The 18,961-nt window shown below is 43.5% G+C and overlaps 1 protein-coding gene across 25 annotated transcripts in view; it reads left to right on the top strand.

Annotated features, from left to right (window-relative positions):
- Positions 1 to 18,961, top strand: part of PHLDB2 (pleckstrin homology like domain family B member 2) — a 209,545-nt gene that overhangs the window by 88,352 nt on the left and 102,232 nt on the right. For 21 of the 25 annotated variants that reach the window (XM_048215211.2, XM_057306819.1, XM_048215208.2 and 18 more), the window contains exon 2: positions 6,971 to 7,084. In XM_048215211.2, the coding sequence (XP_048071168.1) occupies positions 7,021 to 7,084 (64 nt within the window). In that variant the 5' untranslated portion in view covers positions 6,971 to 7,020. Of the gene's footprint in view, positions 1 to 6,970; positions 7,085 to 18,219; positions 18,291 to 18,961 lie in introns of those variants that run through there. The other 4 variants (XM_057306811.1, XM_057306810.1, XM_057306809.1 and 1 more) reach the window with 4 other exon arrangements.

Genomic DNA, 18,961 nt, shown 5'->3' with positions numbered 1-18,961 from the left:
CAAATGATTTTCTGAGTAGTTAAATGACTGTTCATCCAGAATTTAAGATGTTTCTCTTCTCCTATCACCAGCATTAATTAAAGCCAAGATACTAAGGATAAAGGTCATGGAAACCACTGGAGAGTTATTTATCTTCTCTCCTTCTGTCCGCGTTGCGCCATCTTGCAAAGGCCTGCCATTGGCAAAGAGAGGGAGAGAGTGAAAACATGCACATAGGTTGTTCACATCCAGCACCACAGCTGAAAAACAACTCAGATTAGTGGATGGACAGTTCCACTTCCCTGAAGAAAGGCATCATACTTACTTCTGTCCTATCCTGGATTCTGGCATCTTCCATTATTCTCTTGTTTGAAGTCAAAAAAATCTTGACATCTCACCTTTCTAAGAATTCCATTTGGTTTTTATTTAACTGAATTCTTGAAGGCTACTCACGTTATTTCACTAGATCTTAAACTCGCAGTTCTGTTTTGTGTCATTTTTACCACATTTTGTCTTGTATCTTCTCATCACCAAGCTGACAGAACAATTCAAAGGAAATGGATTAGGTATGATTCCAATTCCTAACAGATTCAGATTCAGGGGCTATTCCCAACTTCAACTTTTTTAAACCGTTACGAAGCCAAGCTATCATGGAGGAATTGGTGATTTCGCTCCCCCGAGTAAGCTAAATGAGGCACAGAGAGCTTCTAGGATCTGGAGGCACCTGGAGCCTCCACATCGTTAGCACTGGTCCTGGTTTCCAAAAAGCAGCTTCTCTTCCTCCTCTCGTTCCTGTACATCGGCTAGACCAATAGCAGGAGGCCATAGTTTTCGCTCTGGAATAGCTCGGCAGCATATACTGTCTGAGGACAAGTAGGGAAACCAAGTCCGTACTTCTGTTTGGGAAAGAAAGAAACTGACAGTGTTAAAGCAATCTGAAGTCTTTACTTGAAATGCTGTATTTTTTCCTATTAACTTATGAGATAGCTTATAAATTCATAAGTGATTTAAAATATATGTATATGTTATATATTCATACACACACTTCTTGGGTATGTAGAAATGGCTTGTTTCTAAATATCATGAATAAAGAAAAGAGCAAACAGAGTCAATACATCCTAAGGTCTAAGAATATCATTGTCAGCATGAAGGGCTGTGAGATCTCAGGCAATTAACATACTCGCATAACTTTCCTCTTGCTTTGTAAAGAAAAAAGGAAAAGAAAAGAAAGGCATCACGCCATGGTTTTTTGTTACCCCTGTGTCTGTTCAGAACCTACTGGGGACAGGATACGTAAAAGGAAACTGACGACAGTAGAATTACAACTATTGTGGGGACTTCTACTTCTGCAGATAACTTTGCATGTGCATTTTTAGAATTTCAGATGTATTATTTAATACTTGTCCAAGGCAATGTGTATTAAATATTGAACAGATTTTAAAAGAGGCTTTTCGTGTATTAAAAAAATTCATTAGTGGGCTTTGGAGATAATATTCACTTAATAAAATACATAATATCTCTTTTGCCCAAAGCATTTTGAAGCCGTGCAGGGAAATGAGATCTTCCCAGGAGCTGTGATAAGAGCATTTCTAGGGTCAATAAGATAGAAGGGGCCCATCTGCAAAAATTTTCTTAGAGTCATCAATTTAAATCCGTCTGGAGAAACAGTCAGTAATCCTGTAATAGAACCCTGGCTCTATAACAGACCACTATGATACCCTGTGCGGAATCCATTTTTATAGTATCTTTACCCTGTATTTAATACGTCCCAATACCCAGTATTGTTCAAGGCTAAATTTGAATAAATGCTGATTATTTCATATGAGAATATGCAGGCAGGACATCTCTATTTGTCCATGTTTCTAGACAGATCTACAGATCTCATAGACGCTCTGAATATAGATAAAAATATAGACACAGATGTAACTATAGAAACGCCCCACGTTATAAATGTCAGTAAGTTCAAGGTGGAGATAGATACATTCATGAAGACTAGTTTCACCAGGATGATGCCAAAATTCCCAGTTTCCAGAGGAAAACAGCAGTACAGCATTAATTTTAGTGTTTTTCCTTTCTGACACTTGGGCTTTTCTTCTGTTTTTAACAAAAATCAGATGACATTTTATATATATACACACACACACATATTGAGTTTGAGCTTCCAGGGAAAACTTCCCAGTGAGATGTCTAGCAAGCAGTTAGTGAAGTGGGTCTGTGGCCCAAAGGAGAGAACAGGAGTTGGGGGAAAGGTTTAGGAAGCCGTGGACAAGGTGAGGCTTCGACTCGATGAGACTGCCAAGCAGGAGCAGGGAGCAGAGACCGATGACTAAGGCTCAAGCAGCATAAGGTGTGCTTAGTACTACAGGCTCAGAGTCTGAACACCTGGATTAACGTCTGTAATACTCGCTTCACTACTTACTAACTGCCCGTTTTCTTAGGTTTAGCTACTTAATCTCTCTGTACCTTGGTATCCTGTTATAACATTGTTATAATAATAAAACCTACTCCGTAAGGCTATGGATTGAATGATATAACACCTGCAAAGTACTTTGAACAGAACCTAGCACATAGGCAGCAATCAATGCATACTAACTTTTTTTTCAGATTTTATTTATTTATTTGAGAGAGAGAGAATGAGCAGTGGGGAAGGGCAAAGGGAAAGAGAGAGTGAAGCAGACTCCCAGCTGAGCAGGAAGCCCGATGCGGGGCTCGATCCCAGGACCTGGAGATCATGACCTGAGCCAAAGGCAGATGCTTAACTGACCGAGCCACCCAGGTGCCCATCATTGCATACTAATGTTTATAACTATTATTATTTTTTTAACATCTGAGGTTTAGGAATGAGCAGAGGAAGAGCCAGAGAATAGTACTGAGCATGAAGGCCTTAGGAAAGCTTCTATAACAGTCCTGATGAATGTTTGCAGGAAAAAATTGGTTCTAGGACAATCGCTCTTAGGTTAGATGCAGGCATAGTTACGTGCATTACCGAGTTGCCAAACCTCAGAGTTGCTGGTTTTGTTAATAAAAAGGGAGTGACATGGTAAGTTGTATTTTCCATAACAATATTTCACAAAGTTTGTGCTTTTTGGGGTGGTTAGAGTGATGCGTTGTGTCAAAAAAAATACTTCCTATACTCAAATAAATTTGAGAAATGCTGGATTAAACAAAATTAAATAGATGTTTCCCTAAATGCATCTGCTAACATGAGCCACAGCTTGCTAAGAAGGGGCTGTTGAGAGCATCATTTTCCAGACTCATTTAAGCTTTCTTAAGGATCATTGTGCTTACACTATGTGTAGAGCACAACTTCTCAATGCCAGTCAAGGAACAGTCTGGGCTGATATTAAGGAATCTGTATTTTTTTAAAGTTCCATGATGTGGTCTTGTCTACAGGCCACTGGGAAGAGAAATTTTGCCCTTCCCATAATCCATAATCCCTCTCTTTCTTTCCAACCTGTTCTGAGAAAAAATGGCTCCCACAAAGAAAGGTAGCAAAAAAAAAAAAAAAAAGTAGGTGTTGGGGGGGTGTTATTCTGCCACCAAAGAGAGGAGATAATAGAGCATCAACGTTCAGAAATACTTTCACCGAGGTGGCTTGGAAAAGCATGGACTCCAGGCACTCAAGGAAATCTAGAATTTGCTGTAAAAACCTGGGAACTCTCCCCGTGATCATTTACACTGGCTCAAGCAACTGTCTAGACCCCAAAAAATAAGGAATATCCAATAATGTATCTGGGTAAGTGAATGAGGACAAAGGTTCTTCAAACAAACACAGCACAATGGTTACCTATGTACCTGTTACGCTTTCAAAAGCCTTTAGATAATCGATGAAAGCTAATGATTTGATATCAGAAAAAAGATAATTATGGAAAAGTAGTTGTAGGATCTACATGGAAAGAAATTTGAATTATCATTCCATGGGATTAGTGGTAATCTAACAGATTTCCAAGTATTCCCAAAAGAACTTGGAAGCAAAGTCAGATTCAAATGTTTTGTTTTGTTTTGTTTTTTACTTGCCTAGAACTCGTATCTAACACAGTGGGGGCAGTTGTATTTTCTATGTGCCTATTTAGAATTGAATCTAAGAACAGTCTTCTTACCTGAGATTTACTTGAAGATGAATCAGACCTGAGAATACACAGCCTAAGAGACGTATTGTTAAATCTAACCTAAGACAGATTGTCCTAGAACCATTTTGGAAAGGAGACAATTTTTTCCTGTGAACATTCTATCAAGGAAGAATTCAGCAAAGAGTGAATGGCTTACCCTATTTCTCCTTTTACAGTCTGCTTTAAAACTTTTATGGTAAAAATAAAAGAAGATAAAAGCATGGGCATCACTTCCAAGCTTCTCTACACACTCAGGCAATGGTTCATTTTATATGTCTGGCAGGATGGGGTTTGGTTGTGGTCAGTCCTAGCCTTTTCCAACACCCCTGGCACAGAGGGGATGGGATGGAGGTAAATTAGTCTATGAAAGGCCACCTGTGCTACACTTTTCCAGACTGAAAAAAAAAAAACTAAAAAGATAAAACCACTAAAATGCAACACGTGATCCTAGATTAGCTTTGAGAAAGTATACGGCTGGGACAGTTGATTAAACTTGAAAGGAGTTTGTGAATTCAATGCTAGTGTCAATGATAATTTCCTGATTTTGACCCTGATAGCGTGAGTTTCTGGAGAATGTCCTTGTTTGAAGGGTTACATCACCAAACCATTCAGTAATGATGGGCACCATATTCAAGACTTACTTCCGAATGGTTCCAGGAAAAATATTCTTTGTGTTCTTCTGGTAGCTTTTCTGAAGCTTGAAGTTATTCTAAAACTAACAAAACTAAAATGGGTGCTAACACATTAACATTTACTTTACTGTTTGTGTTAGTTTATTGTTGATTTTCTCAGGCTCTCTGAGTAAACTATCATATCATCTGAAAATGGTTTTACTTCTTTTCCAATTCCTGTGCCTCCTATTTTCTGCCCTTTTAAATTGTACTGGCCAATATTTCTAGAACAATGTTCAATGCTAGTAGTAGAGATAGTAAGATTAGTAGACGTCATAAGCATTCTTGACTCTTTCCTAATCTTAGTGGAAATGTCTCTAGTATTTCCTCATTAAGCTGGTTTTAGGACCGTTTCCTAAGGAGGCACTCAGGGTCTTCGTTTCAATTTTTCCTGTGAACAATTTCATGTGATCAAATCAATGGTCCCCAGCATTTTGCTATGATTGCCACGCATGGAGGAGACTGAGCAGAACCAGTTCAGTGAGCTGGGTGAGTATGTTTCGTCTGCTTTTACAGTTACCCGTTCTACACTAGAAGTCTGTATGTGAATAGTTCGCGCTTGATGAGTGCTGAGTGGGGACAGGAGGGAGGACAGTGAAAGGAGTGGGGAAAAAGATGCAATGTCTGGAGCCCTTACCCCATGCCAAGGACTACTCTAGACAGAGCTGCAGTTAAATCGGTGAGGAAAGCTGATGCCCTCAGCATAGAAACAACTTAGCTTGCTCCCTCCTATTTTGAGAAAAGCAAAACTTCTCATGATCTGACCCTCCAAATTTCCACCTCTAGCCATGATCTCTACCCTGCACTTTACTTGCATGCTCTGCTGACATATTCCAAATCAACACATCCAAAATTGAATTCCCTTCCTCACTCTACAACTGCTCCACTTCCAGTATTTCCATTCTTAGATATGGCGTCATCATCTATCAGCTACCAAAGTCACACCAGAATCCACCTTCCAGTACCAATAAATCATCTTGAGTTATCCTGTGCTGATAAGATATCTATATCTATCTCTGTGCCTATTTCTATATAACTATATGTATATCACAATCCGAACCTTGTTATCTTAAACAGATGCCCGACTTTAGTTTCTTAATGTCTCTCCTTAGAAATATTGTCTAGACCTCTAACTGATCTCTCTGCCTCGAATTCTGTCACCATTAAAATCCATCCTCCTTAATATACCAGGAATAATTTAAACAAAACCCGATACTCTTTCAGCATCTAAATGGTAGATGAGGGTTGTTACCCTACAAGATAACATGCATTATTGGTTAAGTGACTTTTAATAAGTCTCATTTTTCCTGAGCCTTAGGTCTTTCATCTGTGAAATGGGAATGGTAATACTTAGCCTGAGAGTCACTGTGAAAATTAGATGAGAAATATTTGGCATAGTTGGTGCACGATAAATTGGATCCCTTCCATGACGGTGGGACCACATCATCTCCTGGGGCATCCCTGAGTCTGCAGAGAAAACTGGACTCATGTGAGAGCTGAGAAAGGCATGACTTACAGTCAGGACCTCCTTGGGGACCTCTTAAGAACAAAGACATCAGTTCCCTTTTCTATAATATGAGATTATATAAAAATTAAAAGAAATAATAAAGACAAAGTACCTAATAGGATGGCTGGCAAAACACAGGATGAAAAATAGAAAATAAGTACAAGCTGAAACAACTATGCTGAGAAACTGATTCTTCTGTCTAAATATCGACATACTTGTTTGCCGGCATCTGTTTTTTTAAAATCTGTAACAACTTCACCTAAAAGTGTGCTGTTTGGGTTTTTTTTTTTTTAAGGATTTTGTTTATTTATTTGAGAGAGAGAGAGAGAAAGCGCATGAGCAGGGGTAGGGGCAGGGGAGAAGGAGAAGCAGACTTCCTACTGAGCAGGGAGCCTGATGGGGGCTCGATCCCAGGACCCTGAGATCACGACCTGAGCCAAAGGCAGACGCTTAGCCAACTGAGCCACTCGGGCACCCTCCCCCCACCAGAGTGTGCTTTTGTTGGTGGTGGTTGATAGTGATGGGGTTTACGTCTGTCATTCTAAAGGATAGTCAGCCGTGGGATTAGAAGATGATCCAGGATGTCTGTTTTTCAAATTCAACAGCCATTAGTATTCCCCAGATGTTAGCTCTGGTGACCTTCAGTTTTCAGAGGTCGCCTTGGCGTCCCAGTCATGGTACTCTTCTTTTCTCTCTGAGTACAGGCTGGCATCGATCCCAGTTCCTCCTTGGAGAGATTCAGCAGAAGATCCTGATGGAGGAAGATAATACCCAGGGAGAGAAGCCCAAGCAGGAGGGAGCTGCCGACGTGCATACAGGTAAGAACTCTCCGTGTGCACTTCATTCACGGAGACTGTCAATAAATATTTACCAGTACCTACTCTCCAGCATGCCTACTGGGAATGATCTGGCATTTTCCAGTGTAAATGAGAAGTCCAGCAAGCACGAGAAAAATAGCCGGAGGCTGGCAATCCTTGCCTAGAGCTTCGGTCATGTGCTTACTTACCTCACTGAAGACATGTGAGGTTTGTTTAGACCAGAGGTTGAATGACAAGCGGGCCAAAGTGGCTGGTGTGGAGAGGTCTTTTTCAGTGACTCATCGGTCATTCAAAAATTAAAGCCCACACAAAAAAAGGGGTGAGACCGGATGCACAGAGAAAGGCATCCCATTTTTAGGCTCTCTAGAAGAGCAGCGGATTTTGCCGCCTCCTTTGAGAAGGGCAGAGGCTCCACCCAGCCATTCCTAATCCACAGGGTTGGTAGTGCAGGTTGAAATCTTTGTAATGGGTTCCCCTGCGTTCAAAACAGAATGAATGGACATTTACCTCGTTATTTTTGATTATGCCTCAGCTGATCAAGTCATGGGGGGATGGGGGCAGGGGAGGGGCTACTCAGGGATATGCTGGGGACCAGGTGTCAGTTATCCTCACTAGTGTTTCCCTACCATGAGCTCATTATCTCTGTCCTGCAAAGTCCTCTTCTATTAACGGATGGTGATTTCATGCTAGATTTAATTTTTCATTTACTCATTCTGCTAAGTTCTAGACATAGGAGTGAAAATAGAAAGCTCCTGTATTAGTAGGTTCTCCAGAGAAACACAATCTCTCTTTCTCTCTCTCTCAATCTGTCTCTCTCTATATATATGGAGTAGGGGGAGAGAGAGAGATTGATGGATTGATTGATTCTATAGAATTGTCGCCTGGGGTTGTGAAGCCTAGGGCTGGCCATGGGCTGGCCATTCAGGCAGTGTTTCTATGTTGTAGTCTCGAGGAGAATTTCTTCTTCTTTGGGAAACCTCATTCTTTGGTCTTAAGCCCTCTACTATTGGATGAGACCTAATCACGTTATAGGGGGCAATTGGCTTTACTCAAAGTCTACTGATTTAAACGTTAATCCTATCTAAAAAAAATCTTCATAGCAACATCTAGACTAGTGTTTGACCAAACAACCCGGGCACCATGGCCTCGCTAAGTTGGCACAAAATGAATCATCACTGCCTTCTTACTTGACCAAGGCCAAGAACAAAGTTGGGAAAAGCTTTCTGGAAAGTGTGTGTCCTGAACTATCGCTGCTTATTAAGAAAGAGGTAATGAACATGACACATGCAAAAAGCCGCACTTAGTGTATTGTGATCAAAACCGGCCCTCCTTGCAGGGAGAGGAGGGAGGAAATGGTAAGCTACTCACTGGGAAAATAACCTGAACTAACCAAATGGCTTATTTTTTGTTTATTTGCTTAATGCGAAGCTGAGGATTCTAGATTTATTTTACCCTAAAGTTTGATGGAGTCAGTGAAAAATTCTTAATCATTGAAGTGATGAGATTAGATTTTCAGTATTCAAGACCAATTCACGTGGTTCCCAATAAATCCGTTATGGTATCTATCATGCCTGAAGTACTGTGGGAAGCCCTGGGCATATAATGGTGACACACATAGAGGGGTCCCTGTCTTCAAAGCTTAGATTTTAGTGGGGACCTGAGAAAAGAAAAGGACAAATAAAATAATTATAAATTTTAGTTGGTGCTATTGAGACCGGAGGCTTGATTTGGAAGCTTCCAATTCCAATGTCTGCCTATTCCTGTCCCACTGGGCCATCATGTTCCTGCTGTAAATGCAAACTTCAAATACTGAATAATCACTCAGCAACAGCCCTATAACCTCATCCAGTCTCCTGCCCAAACACACAGGGTCTTGGATTTGATGGTTTCTGACTCTCTTTCCGAACTGCTTTCCCTTTAGACTCTTCCATCTTCCATCACCTCGGGCGAGCCTTGCCAATCACACACCCACTGGCTCTCTAGCTCCAGGTCCAATGAAAATATGTCTCCCCTATGCCCTGGGCTTGCTCCTGGGCTCCTTCTCTAGGACTGAAGTTAAGAATGCCAAGTGATCAATGAAGGCAAAGGGAATGGAGAAAAGAGTACTACTGACATAGTTAAGAGGTAAAAATGATTTGGTTTGGCAGTGGATTGGTATTAGGGGTTGGGGAAAATGAGACTGAAGACATTTTCCAAACTGAGAGGATTGGATGATTGAATATAAGGGGGTGACTTTTATTTGATGATGGACTATAACAAAGAAGGAGGGTTGAGGGATGTACATGGGATAAGGACATGATGATTTGGGCACGCTGGGTTTGCTGTGCCCAAGGGACTCCCTGTAAAGTGTACAGTATGTGATCACCACCGTCCTTCCTGGGCACCCCTCAACCCTCCTCTTTCTTGTACTAGGGACTGTGACAGCTGGAATGGAAAACAAGGGGTTGATATTTCCAATAGGATCAAAGCATTCAACTGTTTACGAAGTCTTAGAGAATTTAACATGAAATGCTAGTAGCCCATGAGAGCTAGAACTTTCTTTTGAGAACTAATTATTAGTGAGTTATTTATTAGGGGTAATGCTGCTCTCCACCCATATGGCTCCTTCAAAATTGACTGTGTAAGGAATTTTCCACCTGGATAGTCACTTTGATGAACTTCAGGAGCCAGATGGGATGGGGGACAAAACTAGCTTGTGTAATAGGAAAACAATAAACCACATCAGGGCTTGTCTCGATTACATTGCCTATCAATGTTAACAAATGAGAGGAATGGAGAGCCCTTAGGTGATTTCTCTTACCCAGCACCCCCGCTGTTGGGTATCCTCAGACTTTGTTTGGGCTTTTTTATGGGGGAAACAGAGGGAGAGCTACTGCTCTGCCAGCAGGCTTGGGCTAGGGGGAGAGAAATGTTTCTTTTAAAGTATCCATATTTGCCTTCTTGACTAGCAAATTCATTTCAATGTATGTAACTTTTCTCTTGTACTTTGTTGGGTTGATAAGACTTGTATAAAACTAACTTTAATACTAGTATTAGAGATACAATATATTCATCTATCCATGTTAAAGTTCTGGAGTTTCTTACGTCAATCTTATAAATACAAGATCAATATCTCAGGAATCAACCTCTTGAAATGAACAATAAGAGAAGGACCTTTTAAATAGAGTTTCTTTTGTTTTCTGTTTGAGAAACAGCAAATGAATTCCATCTTCTTTTTTTTTAATAATTTTTTATTATGTTATGTTAGTCACCATACAGTATATCCTTAGTTTCTGATGTAATGTTCCATGATTCATTATTTGCATATAACACCCAGTGCACCATGCAATATGTGCCCTCCTTAATACCCATCACCGGCCTATCCCAGTCCCCCACCCCCCTACCCTCTGAAGCCCTCAGTTTGTTTCCATCTTCTTTAGGCATAATTATAACTGACACAAACTCGGTTCTTGACAATAGCCAGAAATTCAAATGAGTCTAGAAGAACTGTACTAGCCATAAACTTTGCTGTCTGCATCTCAGAACTAAATGCCTCAAACAACCATTTAGATCTTACTGAGTACTGATACTAAATCTCCAGCCAGCATTGGTTCTAGACACAAGTGTTTCTGTTAGCTCTCTTAACAACTCCCCTGAGAGAAGCAGTGCAATTATCCCCATAATGTGAAACATTATAAAAAGGTCAAGCGAGTAGTCCCAAGCCCCTGGTGACACAACGGGCTCACTGGCATATTAAATCATTGAATTTCCAGTCCGACACTTGGCCCAACAGCCAAAAGTTACCTGTTTGTGCTTATTTCTGTGAGACTCTTAAAATCCGTAACTGTGGAATCATCATAACATGAGAAAAAGAATGGCAGTCAGGAGTGGGCAGAGGGACTCAGGGTCTTGACTGGGTCTTTCATGAATATTCAACTGAGCTGCCTTGACTTGGATTGGCAGCTTTGTTTAACATATTAGGAAATAGAATCCTATTGCCTTATTGGAGTGGCTGGAGCTCTGTGGCCGGAGCTCATCTTTCTCTATCATCCTAGCCCCATATAATCAGTGTCCACTTCCTACACAGCGGCCGGCTTTTCCTGTATTTGTCCAGCAAGGAGGAGCCAGGGCAAGTTTAGAGCAAGGAAATGACCTCATTAAAATGGTATTAGACATGAAATCTAAAATTTAAAGCCCTACTCTTCCCCTCCCCCCAAGTCTGGCCTCAACTCCTCTGTGTTGTCTCTCATGCTTCCATCCATGCACCGTGGGCTCAGGCAGCCTGTGTGACTCTTCGCTTCCCTAGTCCACGTTGGCCTTACTGTCCCCTTGCTTTGTTAATGCTCTCTCTTTGGTCTAGAAGGGCCCTTCCTCCATAGGAAGGTCACATGTGTTGTCTTCCCTGATAGACTCATTGGCCAGAGACATCCCCTTCCCTGAACCCATTTGTATCACTTTTTTTAGAGTAGATTTTATAGTATGTTACCATGTTACCGTTCTATGCTTGGTAGTAAACTCCTATCTAGAGCCACGTAACAAATGATTTATTTTAGCTCCGTCTTCCACTCATCTAGGCACATCGTGAGCAGCACAGCAGATGCTTAGTAAATTTGCCTTTGTTGTTTAACATCCCTCGTGTTCTGAGTCCTGGCCTCTGCTCTGAGTTGTCAGAAGTCTCTAGAGCAGTGAGGTCTGTCTGGATCCCACACATCAATCTGAACACTTACCCCCGTCCAACGTGGTTCCGAAGAATTATGCTATATCTTGTCCTATCATATTAAATAGCATATCGTAGCCTAGCATATCATGAGGGCATTTGAAATCAAGCAATGAGATAACTGGAGAGAGGGTGAGAGTCAGATGAAAGGGAACACGAAGAGGACTGGCAGACAGGCTGAGCTTCCCGCGCTAGGCAGGAGCGGCATTCCCGGGGTACTGCTGTTTTCTGTGATGGGCTGATAAGGCACAAAGAAACTCAAGTCTGCCATGCGGGAAAAGTCAACCAATCCAGGCTCTTTGAGTGATTAGAAAAATGGACCTGATAAACATTGCTGGGATAGGTAGATCTAAAGTTCTCTCTCTCTCTCTCTCTCTCTCTCTGTCACACACACACACACACACACACACACACACACACACACACCCCAGCATCCTTTTCCTGCCTGGTTCCAGAACAAACTCACAGACAAGGTTGGGGGCAGGGCTGAAAGAGAACATCTGATGCAGAAATTAATCAGATGTTCCACACGTATTTAGATTATTCTCATAATTAGAGAGGCAATCTTAATAGTTTGAACATAAACCCATACACAGGGATAAATGTCCACTTTAGCTTTGGTTAATTTTAGGGCGTTAATTTAAAGAGCTAATGTGTTATGTATACTTCATATATTTAAATACATGTTTGAGAAACAGAGAAAAATACATGTTTGAGAAACAGAAAAAAAATGTGTTATGTATACTTCATATATTTAAATACATGTTTGAGAAACAGAGAAAAAAATATTTGAAAAACCAAATATCCAGTAACGTTACTGGAATAAAAATACATCAAAGATGTAAAAAAAAATAGTAGGAAGCAAAATCTTTATTTCCATAGTACAATCATTTAATGACTTTGAGCTTCCTGGCAACCAGGATACAAAGGGAAACATGGGTTTACATAGTTCTCCTTAACAACGATTGCAAATCCACTGTGAAAATAGATAAAATACCTTTTCTAAGAAATGAAAGAACGTCGACTTTTTATGAGAGAGAAAACTTATCCTAGTACTGAATTCTAAAATGAGTTTATGATGGGGAACTCAACTTACATAGGATAGCACAAACAAAATGCTTGATGTCATTGACAACAGTTCCACAAGAGAAGGCAAGTGTGGTTGGAAACTTCTCTTTTGGTCAGGACTTCATGCTAAGTGAAATATGGCAGACACAGAAAGAAAAAAACTGCATTATCTCACTTATATGTGAACTCTAAAAAGAGTTGATTACACAAAAGCAGAGAGCAGAAAGGTGATAACCAGGGGCAGGGAGGTGGGGAAAATGGGGAGATGTTGGTCAGAGAGTATGGAGTTGAAGTTAAAAGTATAAATAAGTCTCGAGATCTAAGGCACAGCATGACGACTATAGTTTATAATATTGTATTGAATATTGGACAGTTGATAAGAGGGTAGATTTTGGGTGTTCTTATCACCCCCACAAATAAGGTAACTATGTGAGAAGATATGTTTGTTAGTTTGCCTGTAGTAATCCGTTCACTATCTGTATGTCCATCAAATCATCATGTTGTATACCTTAAATATAGACCATTTTTATTTTTTAAAAAAGAAAAAAGACACTGCACTTTCGAACGCTCCCTGTGTGCTACCCCTCTCCTGTGGAAAGCATGGTGCCCTTATCACATTCATTCATTAAAATATGAGTTGAGTGTTATTAGTCTCATTTTTCAGGAAAGAAATTTGTTTCTCAATGAAAGTAAAAAACAAATTCCAATGGGACTGAGTCAGGGTTTAAAACCCAGGTCTGTCTGACTCCCAAGACCCATGATCGTTCCACTGCCCTCTGCAAATAACAACTTCTTGATTCTTTATATAGGCATATTATTAAAGAGAACATCAGTACAAATAATTGGACTGGGGCTGAGGATGGCCCAAGTGAATAGCTACAAACATGTGTTAGGCTATCACTACACAGAGAGGAAGAGATGGGCAGATTCAGGACCTGGGTTAATCAAGTCCAACTGGTCTTTGTTAATGAGAGGGTACCACCGCAAAATTAATTCCAAATGGAATGATCCATAAGTAACTTACAATATCACTTTGTGCAACATTTCTCCTTTCCTTCCCTGAGGGGAGGATACAGCAAAGTAAGATCAGATATTGAACCACTACAGATCCTCGAGAAGGGGACAGGGAAAGAAGTTCTGCAGTAGTTTACAACCCAATATCCTAGCGGACAACAGGACATGGCAGAGAGTGTGAGGTGTGGCTCTGGTCTGGGATCAAAGAGGGGACTTTGTTGTAAAGAACCCAGGAAATGGAAAAAGTGAAAGGGAAGAGCTCATTTCTTTTTTAATTTCTATTTTTTAAAAAATATCTTCATACCTAAAAAGAAATTCTGGTAATAAGTATTCCATAATAACATTACATGTTACATTTTGAGTGCCTTCTCCACGTTTGAAGATGCCTGGAGTCTGCATTTAACATTTCGGTTAAGCTTTGCACCTTCGCCTCCAGGCCCCTGCGGCATTATGCGAGCTCCGGAACACCACAGCAATGCAGCAGGAGTGAGCAGCGTTGGTGGCTTTAGTCACCCTAACAAGTCACACCGAATGAATCCTCTTTCAGCTCCTTCTGAGTACCAGGTATGGAGGAGTATCGAGTCTTAGAGTATGGTTCACACAAATATGAATAAAGTGACCCCTCTAGCCTCTAAGGAGCTTGGCTAAAGTAAAAGAGACCAAAAGGTCAACAAATAAAACAAGGCAGTGAGAGGAGGCCAACGAGGATCATTTTTTTGCCTTGTGATTATGAATTAATCTTTATCCAGAAACTTCCCCGGATGTATCATTCTTACTTAAAGAAGCGGTAGAGGGGAGTATTTAAGAGCATGACTCTAAAATCATCCTGCCTATGTTCAAATTCCGAATCTACCAACTTATTCACTGAGTGACCATTAACTCCTCTGTGCCTCATTTTTTTCCCAGTCATCAAATGGGAGTAATAATAGTACTTACCTGAGAGGGTTGTTAGTGGTAATAGTACTTACCCGATAGGGCTGTCACAGGAATACACTGACTAACACTGTAATACATTTGGAGAGTGCTTGGTATATACAGCAACTGTTGCTCTGAGTGAAGCTTAGCTATTTTTCCTCAGATATACATGATGTTAACTTAATTATGGTCATTCTGGGTGTGGTATGTCGGTAACATACTCTTCAGAACTTTGGGGGAGAACCACTGTCTCTAAAACGTCTGTCTGGTTGAGTGGCATTGTTCTGGGCAAGGAAATGTTTGGCAACCAAAGTGCTCTGGGCCGAAGCTATCCTTCCTACTACATGCCGGGTGGACATCATTCTAGGGGCATCAGGGATGTAGCACTGGAGAGGACCGACAGAAATCCCTGCCTGCACAGAGTTTACATTCTGGTGAGGAGAGTTGGACAATAAATATAATTTTAAAAGTACATTTTATAATATTATAGAAGGTAAAAACTCTGTCAATAAAATAATAAAGAAAGCCTACTGGTATGAAGAACGCATGTTTAATTTTAAAGAGAATAGTCAGGGTAGGCCTGAGGAACGCGGTGACATTTGAGCAGGGTGTTGAAGGAAGTGAGGGAGCACGATCCTTGGGGGAGGGGACAATTCCAGGCAGAGAGGCCAGCTAGCATAAAGGCCCTGAGGTGGAAGCATACCTGTCTAGGAATCCAGTCTGGGAGTATTGAGGAGGCCATGGTGGCAGGAGCTAAGTGAGTGAGGTGAGGGAAATAGGAGCTGAGGTCAGAGAATGGCAGATCATGTATTGTCCTTCTGGGTCATTCTACGGACTTTGGCTTTTGTTGCAATTGAGATGGAGACCACTGCAGGGTTTTGAGGATAGGAGGGATATGAGCTGTGTTAATGTTTAAAGGGACTGCTTTGGCTGCTGTGTTGAGAAAAGCTCACAGTGGGGGCAAAAGTAGACACCGGGCAAGGGTAATCAAAGTGAAGACATGATGCTAGATTAGACCTGGGTGGTGATAACAGTGGAGGTGGTAAGTGGTTGAATTTTGGACTTATTGTGAAAGTAGAGCTAAAAGGATTTCCTGATGGCTTGGATTTGAAATGCAAGAGAAAAAGAAAAGTCAAGGATGACACCAAGGGTTTAGGCCTGATATGAGTCAGACTTCAGTTGGGACAGGGTGGTTGGGGGATGGAGGGAGGACTTTTCAGGACTTCAAGGTTGGAAATGTTAAGTAGGAGGAACCCTGTATGCATTCAAGTTGGCAGTTGCCTGAAGCCTGCAGTTCAGGGGAGATGGCCCTGCTGGAGGTAAGATTTGGGCATCATTACCACATAGGTGGTAGTTAGTGCCATGAAACAGGGTGAGATCACCAGGGAGTGAGTGTGGATTGACAAGAGAACCGAAGTCTGAAGCCTGGGCACTCACTCCACTGCTCAGAGGCTGGGAGAAGAGAAGGGACCAGCAACGGAGACTGACAAGGAGCAACGGATGGGTTAGGAACAATGCCATGAAAATAAGATGTTGGAGGAAGTCAAAACCATTTCCAGGAGGAAGTCAAAACCATTATAATCACCTGTTCACTGCTGTTGATAGTTCAAGTGAAGTAAAGACTGAAAAACTTTGACTTAGGAGTTTGGTCTCAATAAGAAGAGTTCCAGTGACATGGTCAAAGCAAAACCCTCATGGGAGTAAATGGGAGGAAAGACAGACCTGGAGACAGCTTTTCTTAACAATTCTTTAAAGGCATTTTGCTGTAGCTGAGCAGGAAAAAAAGGACAAGGGGCTGGTGGGGGAAGTGGATTCAAGAGGGACTTTTTTGTTTTTAAGACGGGACAAATAACATGATTTTATGTTGATGGAGATGATCCAATAAAGGGAGAAAATTGATGATGTGGGAGAAGAGAGACCTGCTGGAGCACTTAACCGCTGGCTCCTGTATGTTTCTGTGGGGCAAAGAGCCAAGAGAGGAAAGAAAAAAAAAAGTCCTATAAAACACCAAGCAGTGCATAGACGAGCCTCTCCTCGAAATTAGAAACCAGGCTTTTATCTGCACAAATGAAAAGTGCGTGAAATAAGCCATTTGTTGAATGACTACTGGGCGGGGGCACTTATGGTGACAGGTCCTTTGCATACATTATCCAAAAGCTTATTAAAAGACTTCCAATATCAGTATCATTACATCTCCACTTGTAGATGAAGACATCCTCACTGGGAGCTAAAACAGCTTCCCCGAAACCATACCGAGCATACATTAAAGAGTTGGCATTTCATGGTGCGCCCTTCCTTGCTGCTGCGGGTTCCTTGCAGGCTGAGGGCCTTCGTCTTTGTAACCCCAGAGACAGGCTCAGAACTTGGCAGAGCTTCACATGCCCGCGTGCCCAGATGCAGTGCGGGCTGCCCTGGGTCCATCTCTTTGCCTTCCTCGGAAGCACCGTCGGAGGACAGTCACACGAGCATTGTTTTCCTTGGTTGCCGCAACTCAGAAAAATGCGTTGGAAAATAGAGAAAGTTGGCAAAAGAAATGACCGAAAGGAAATCGGAATGATTTAGTTTAGACTCCTAAACCCTTAGCTGAGGCCCTTCCGCACTGATTTTACCAAGCTGCTTTTCTGACGCATCAGGTACCTGCCCGCTGGCGAACCGTCGGGAGCAGGTGAGGTGTGGTCACCTGGCGTCTCGCAGTAGAAACTTCACAACGGGTGAGGAAATCATCACCGGAGGACGTGTACCCTCCCGCCCTTCTTCCAGCTCGTAAAAAAGAAAGAGAGAGAAAGAGAGAGAGAGAGAAAGGAAAGGAGAGAAGAGAACAGGAAAGAAAAGGAGAGAAAAGGGAAAAGAAAAGGAAAAGAAAAAGCCTGTCACAAACGTCTCGAGTGCGCTGCTGTTAAGGCGGCTTTGAGAACCAGCGCCGGGCGTTGGGGCGAACCGCCGGGCTCTGCCAGCGGCAGTAGAAACCCCAACCGCAAAGGGCCGGTGAGCTGGGCGGCACACCGACTTACTGCACCAAGACCCTGGGTGCCCGCCGCGGTGGTTGCGCAGGGGCCGGGGCTCGGGACCCAGGCGCGCGGAGCCCACCACCGCGGCCGGAGGGGGACCGCACAGCGTGCCGTGGAGCACCGAGCGCGCCTTCCAGCCCTGGCCGCGGGGACCCGGCCGCGCCGGAGCGCCAGGTGAGGAGGGAGGCGGGGGCCCGCCGGGAGGGGGGGTGCCGCGCCGGCTCGGGGCGTCCCGGCCGCTCCCCTGGGGCGCTGCCTCCCCCGCGCCGAGTTGGTAGCCGCCGGTTGCGCGGCGGAGGGCTGGGGGCGGAGAGGAGGCAGTGGCCGCCCGAGCCCAGGAGGGGCGCGCTGACTGCGCACGGCGAGTCCGGAGTGGCCGGACGGCTGCGGCTGGAGCTGGCGGCGGGGCCGGGGGTCTGGGGCCGGAGGGAGGGCGGGAGGGCGGGGGCCAGGCGAGAGGGCGGCGGGGCCGGTGGAGTGCCGCGGCTCGAGGAAAGATGAGACGGTGAGTGGGTGCCGGGGACGCGGAGTTGCTTTGCTTCTCTTGCAGGCTGTAGGGACAAAAGCCCGGGCTGGGGTTAGCGGAACCCTGGCCCAGCAGCTTTGGGGGACCTGAACCCCAGGGGGTGACTGGACCCTGCTGGCGAGGATCCTGGGGAGGGTACGTCGGGGTAGGGGAGAATCTCACAAGGCGATTGTAGGGAACAGGCGGGATCTGGGGGGACCGGAGGCAACTTTTGCCCAGAACTCTGGAATGACCAAGCAGAGAAGGATTGGGATCTGCGGTGGAGAGCTGCTTTGTCGCGATGGGCGGAGAGAAGAGAAGGTCCGCTGCTGGATGGTGTGGGGCGCGGGATTCAGAGAAGACCCCCGTCTGCTCCCAAATATCTGGCTAGCTGCGCTTCTGAATCCACTGCTTTCAAGAGTGGGGCTCGCAAGTTTGAACCGCGCGGAACCTCAGATTCCGATTTGGCTTTGGTCCCCCCGAAGTTTGTGGTATGGCGGTCTCCGTACCCCTAGAGATAGAGGCTGCAGGCGTTGGGGAAGGTTCTGAACCCCTGTTTCAACCCGCGCCCGGCAGGGCGGAGGCGCCGCTGCGGTGGGTGCTGGTACTCACTAACTTAGCTCTAGCAGGCATCACTTACTGAAGCGCCGAGGACCCGGCTAACTCCCGCC

Source organism: Ursus arctos, unplaced genomic scaffold (assembly GCF_023065955.2).
Source record: "Ursus arctos isolate Adak ecotype North America unplaced genomic scaffold, UrsArc2.0 scaffold_4, whole genome shotgun sequence".
Classification (NCBI taxonomy): domain Eukaryota; kingdom Metazoa; phylum Chordata; class Mammalia; order Carnivora; family Ursidae; genus Ursus; species Ursus arctos.
The sequence above is the reverse complement of the archived record's forward strand: the minus strand, read 5'-3'. Positions and strand labels throughout refer to the sequence as shown.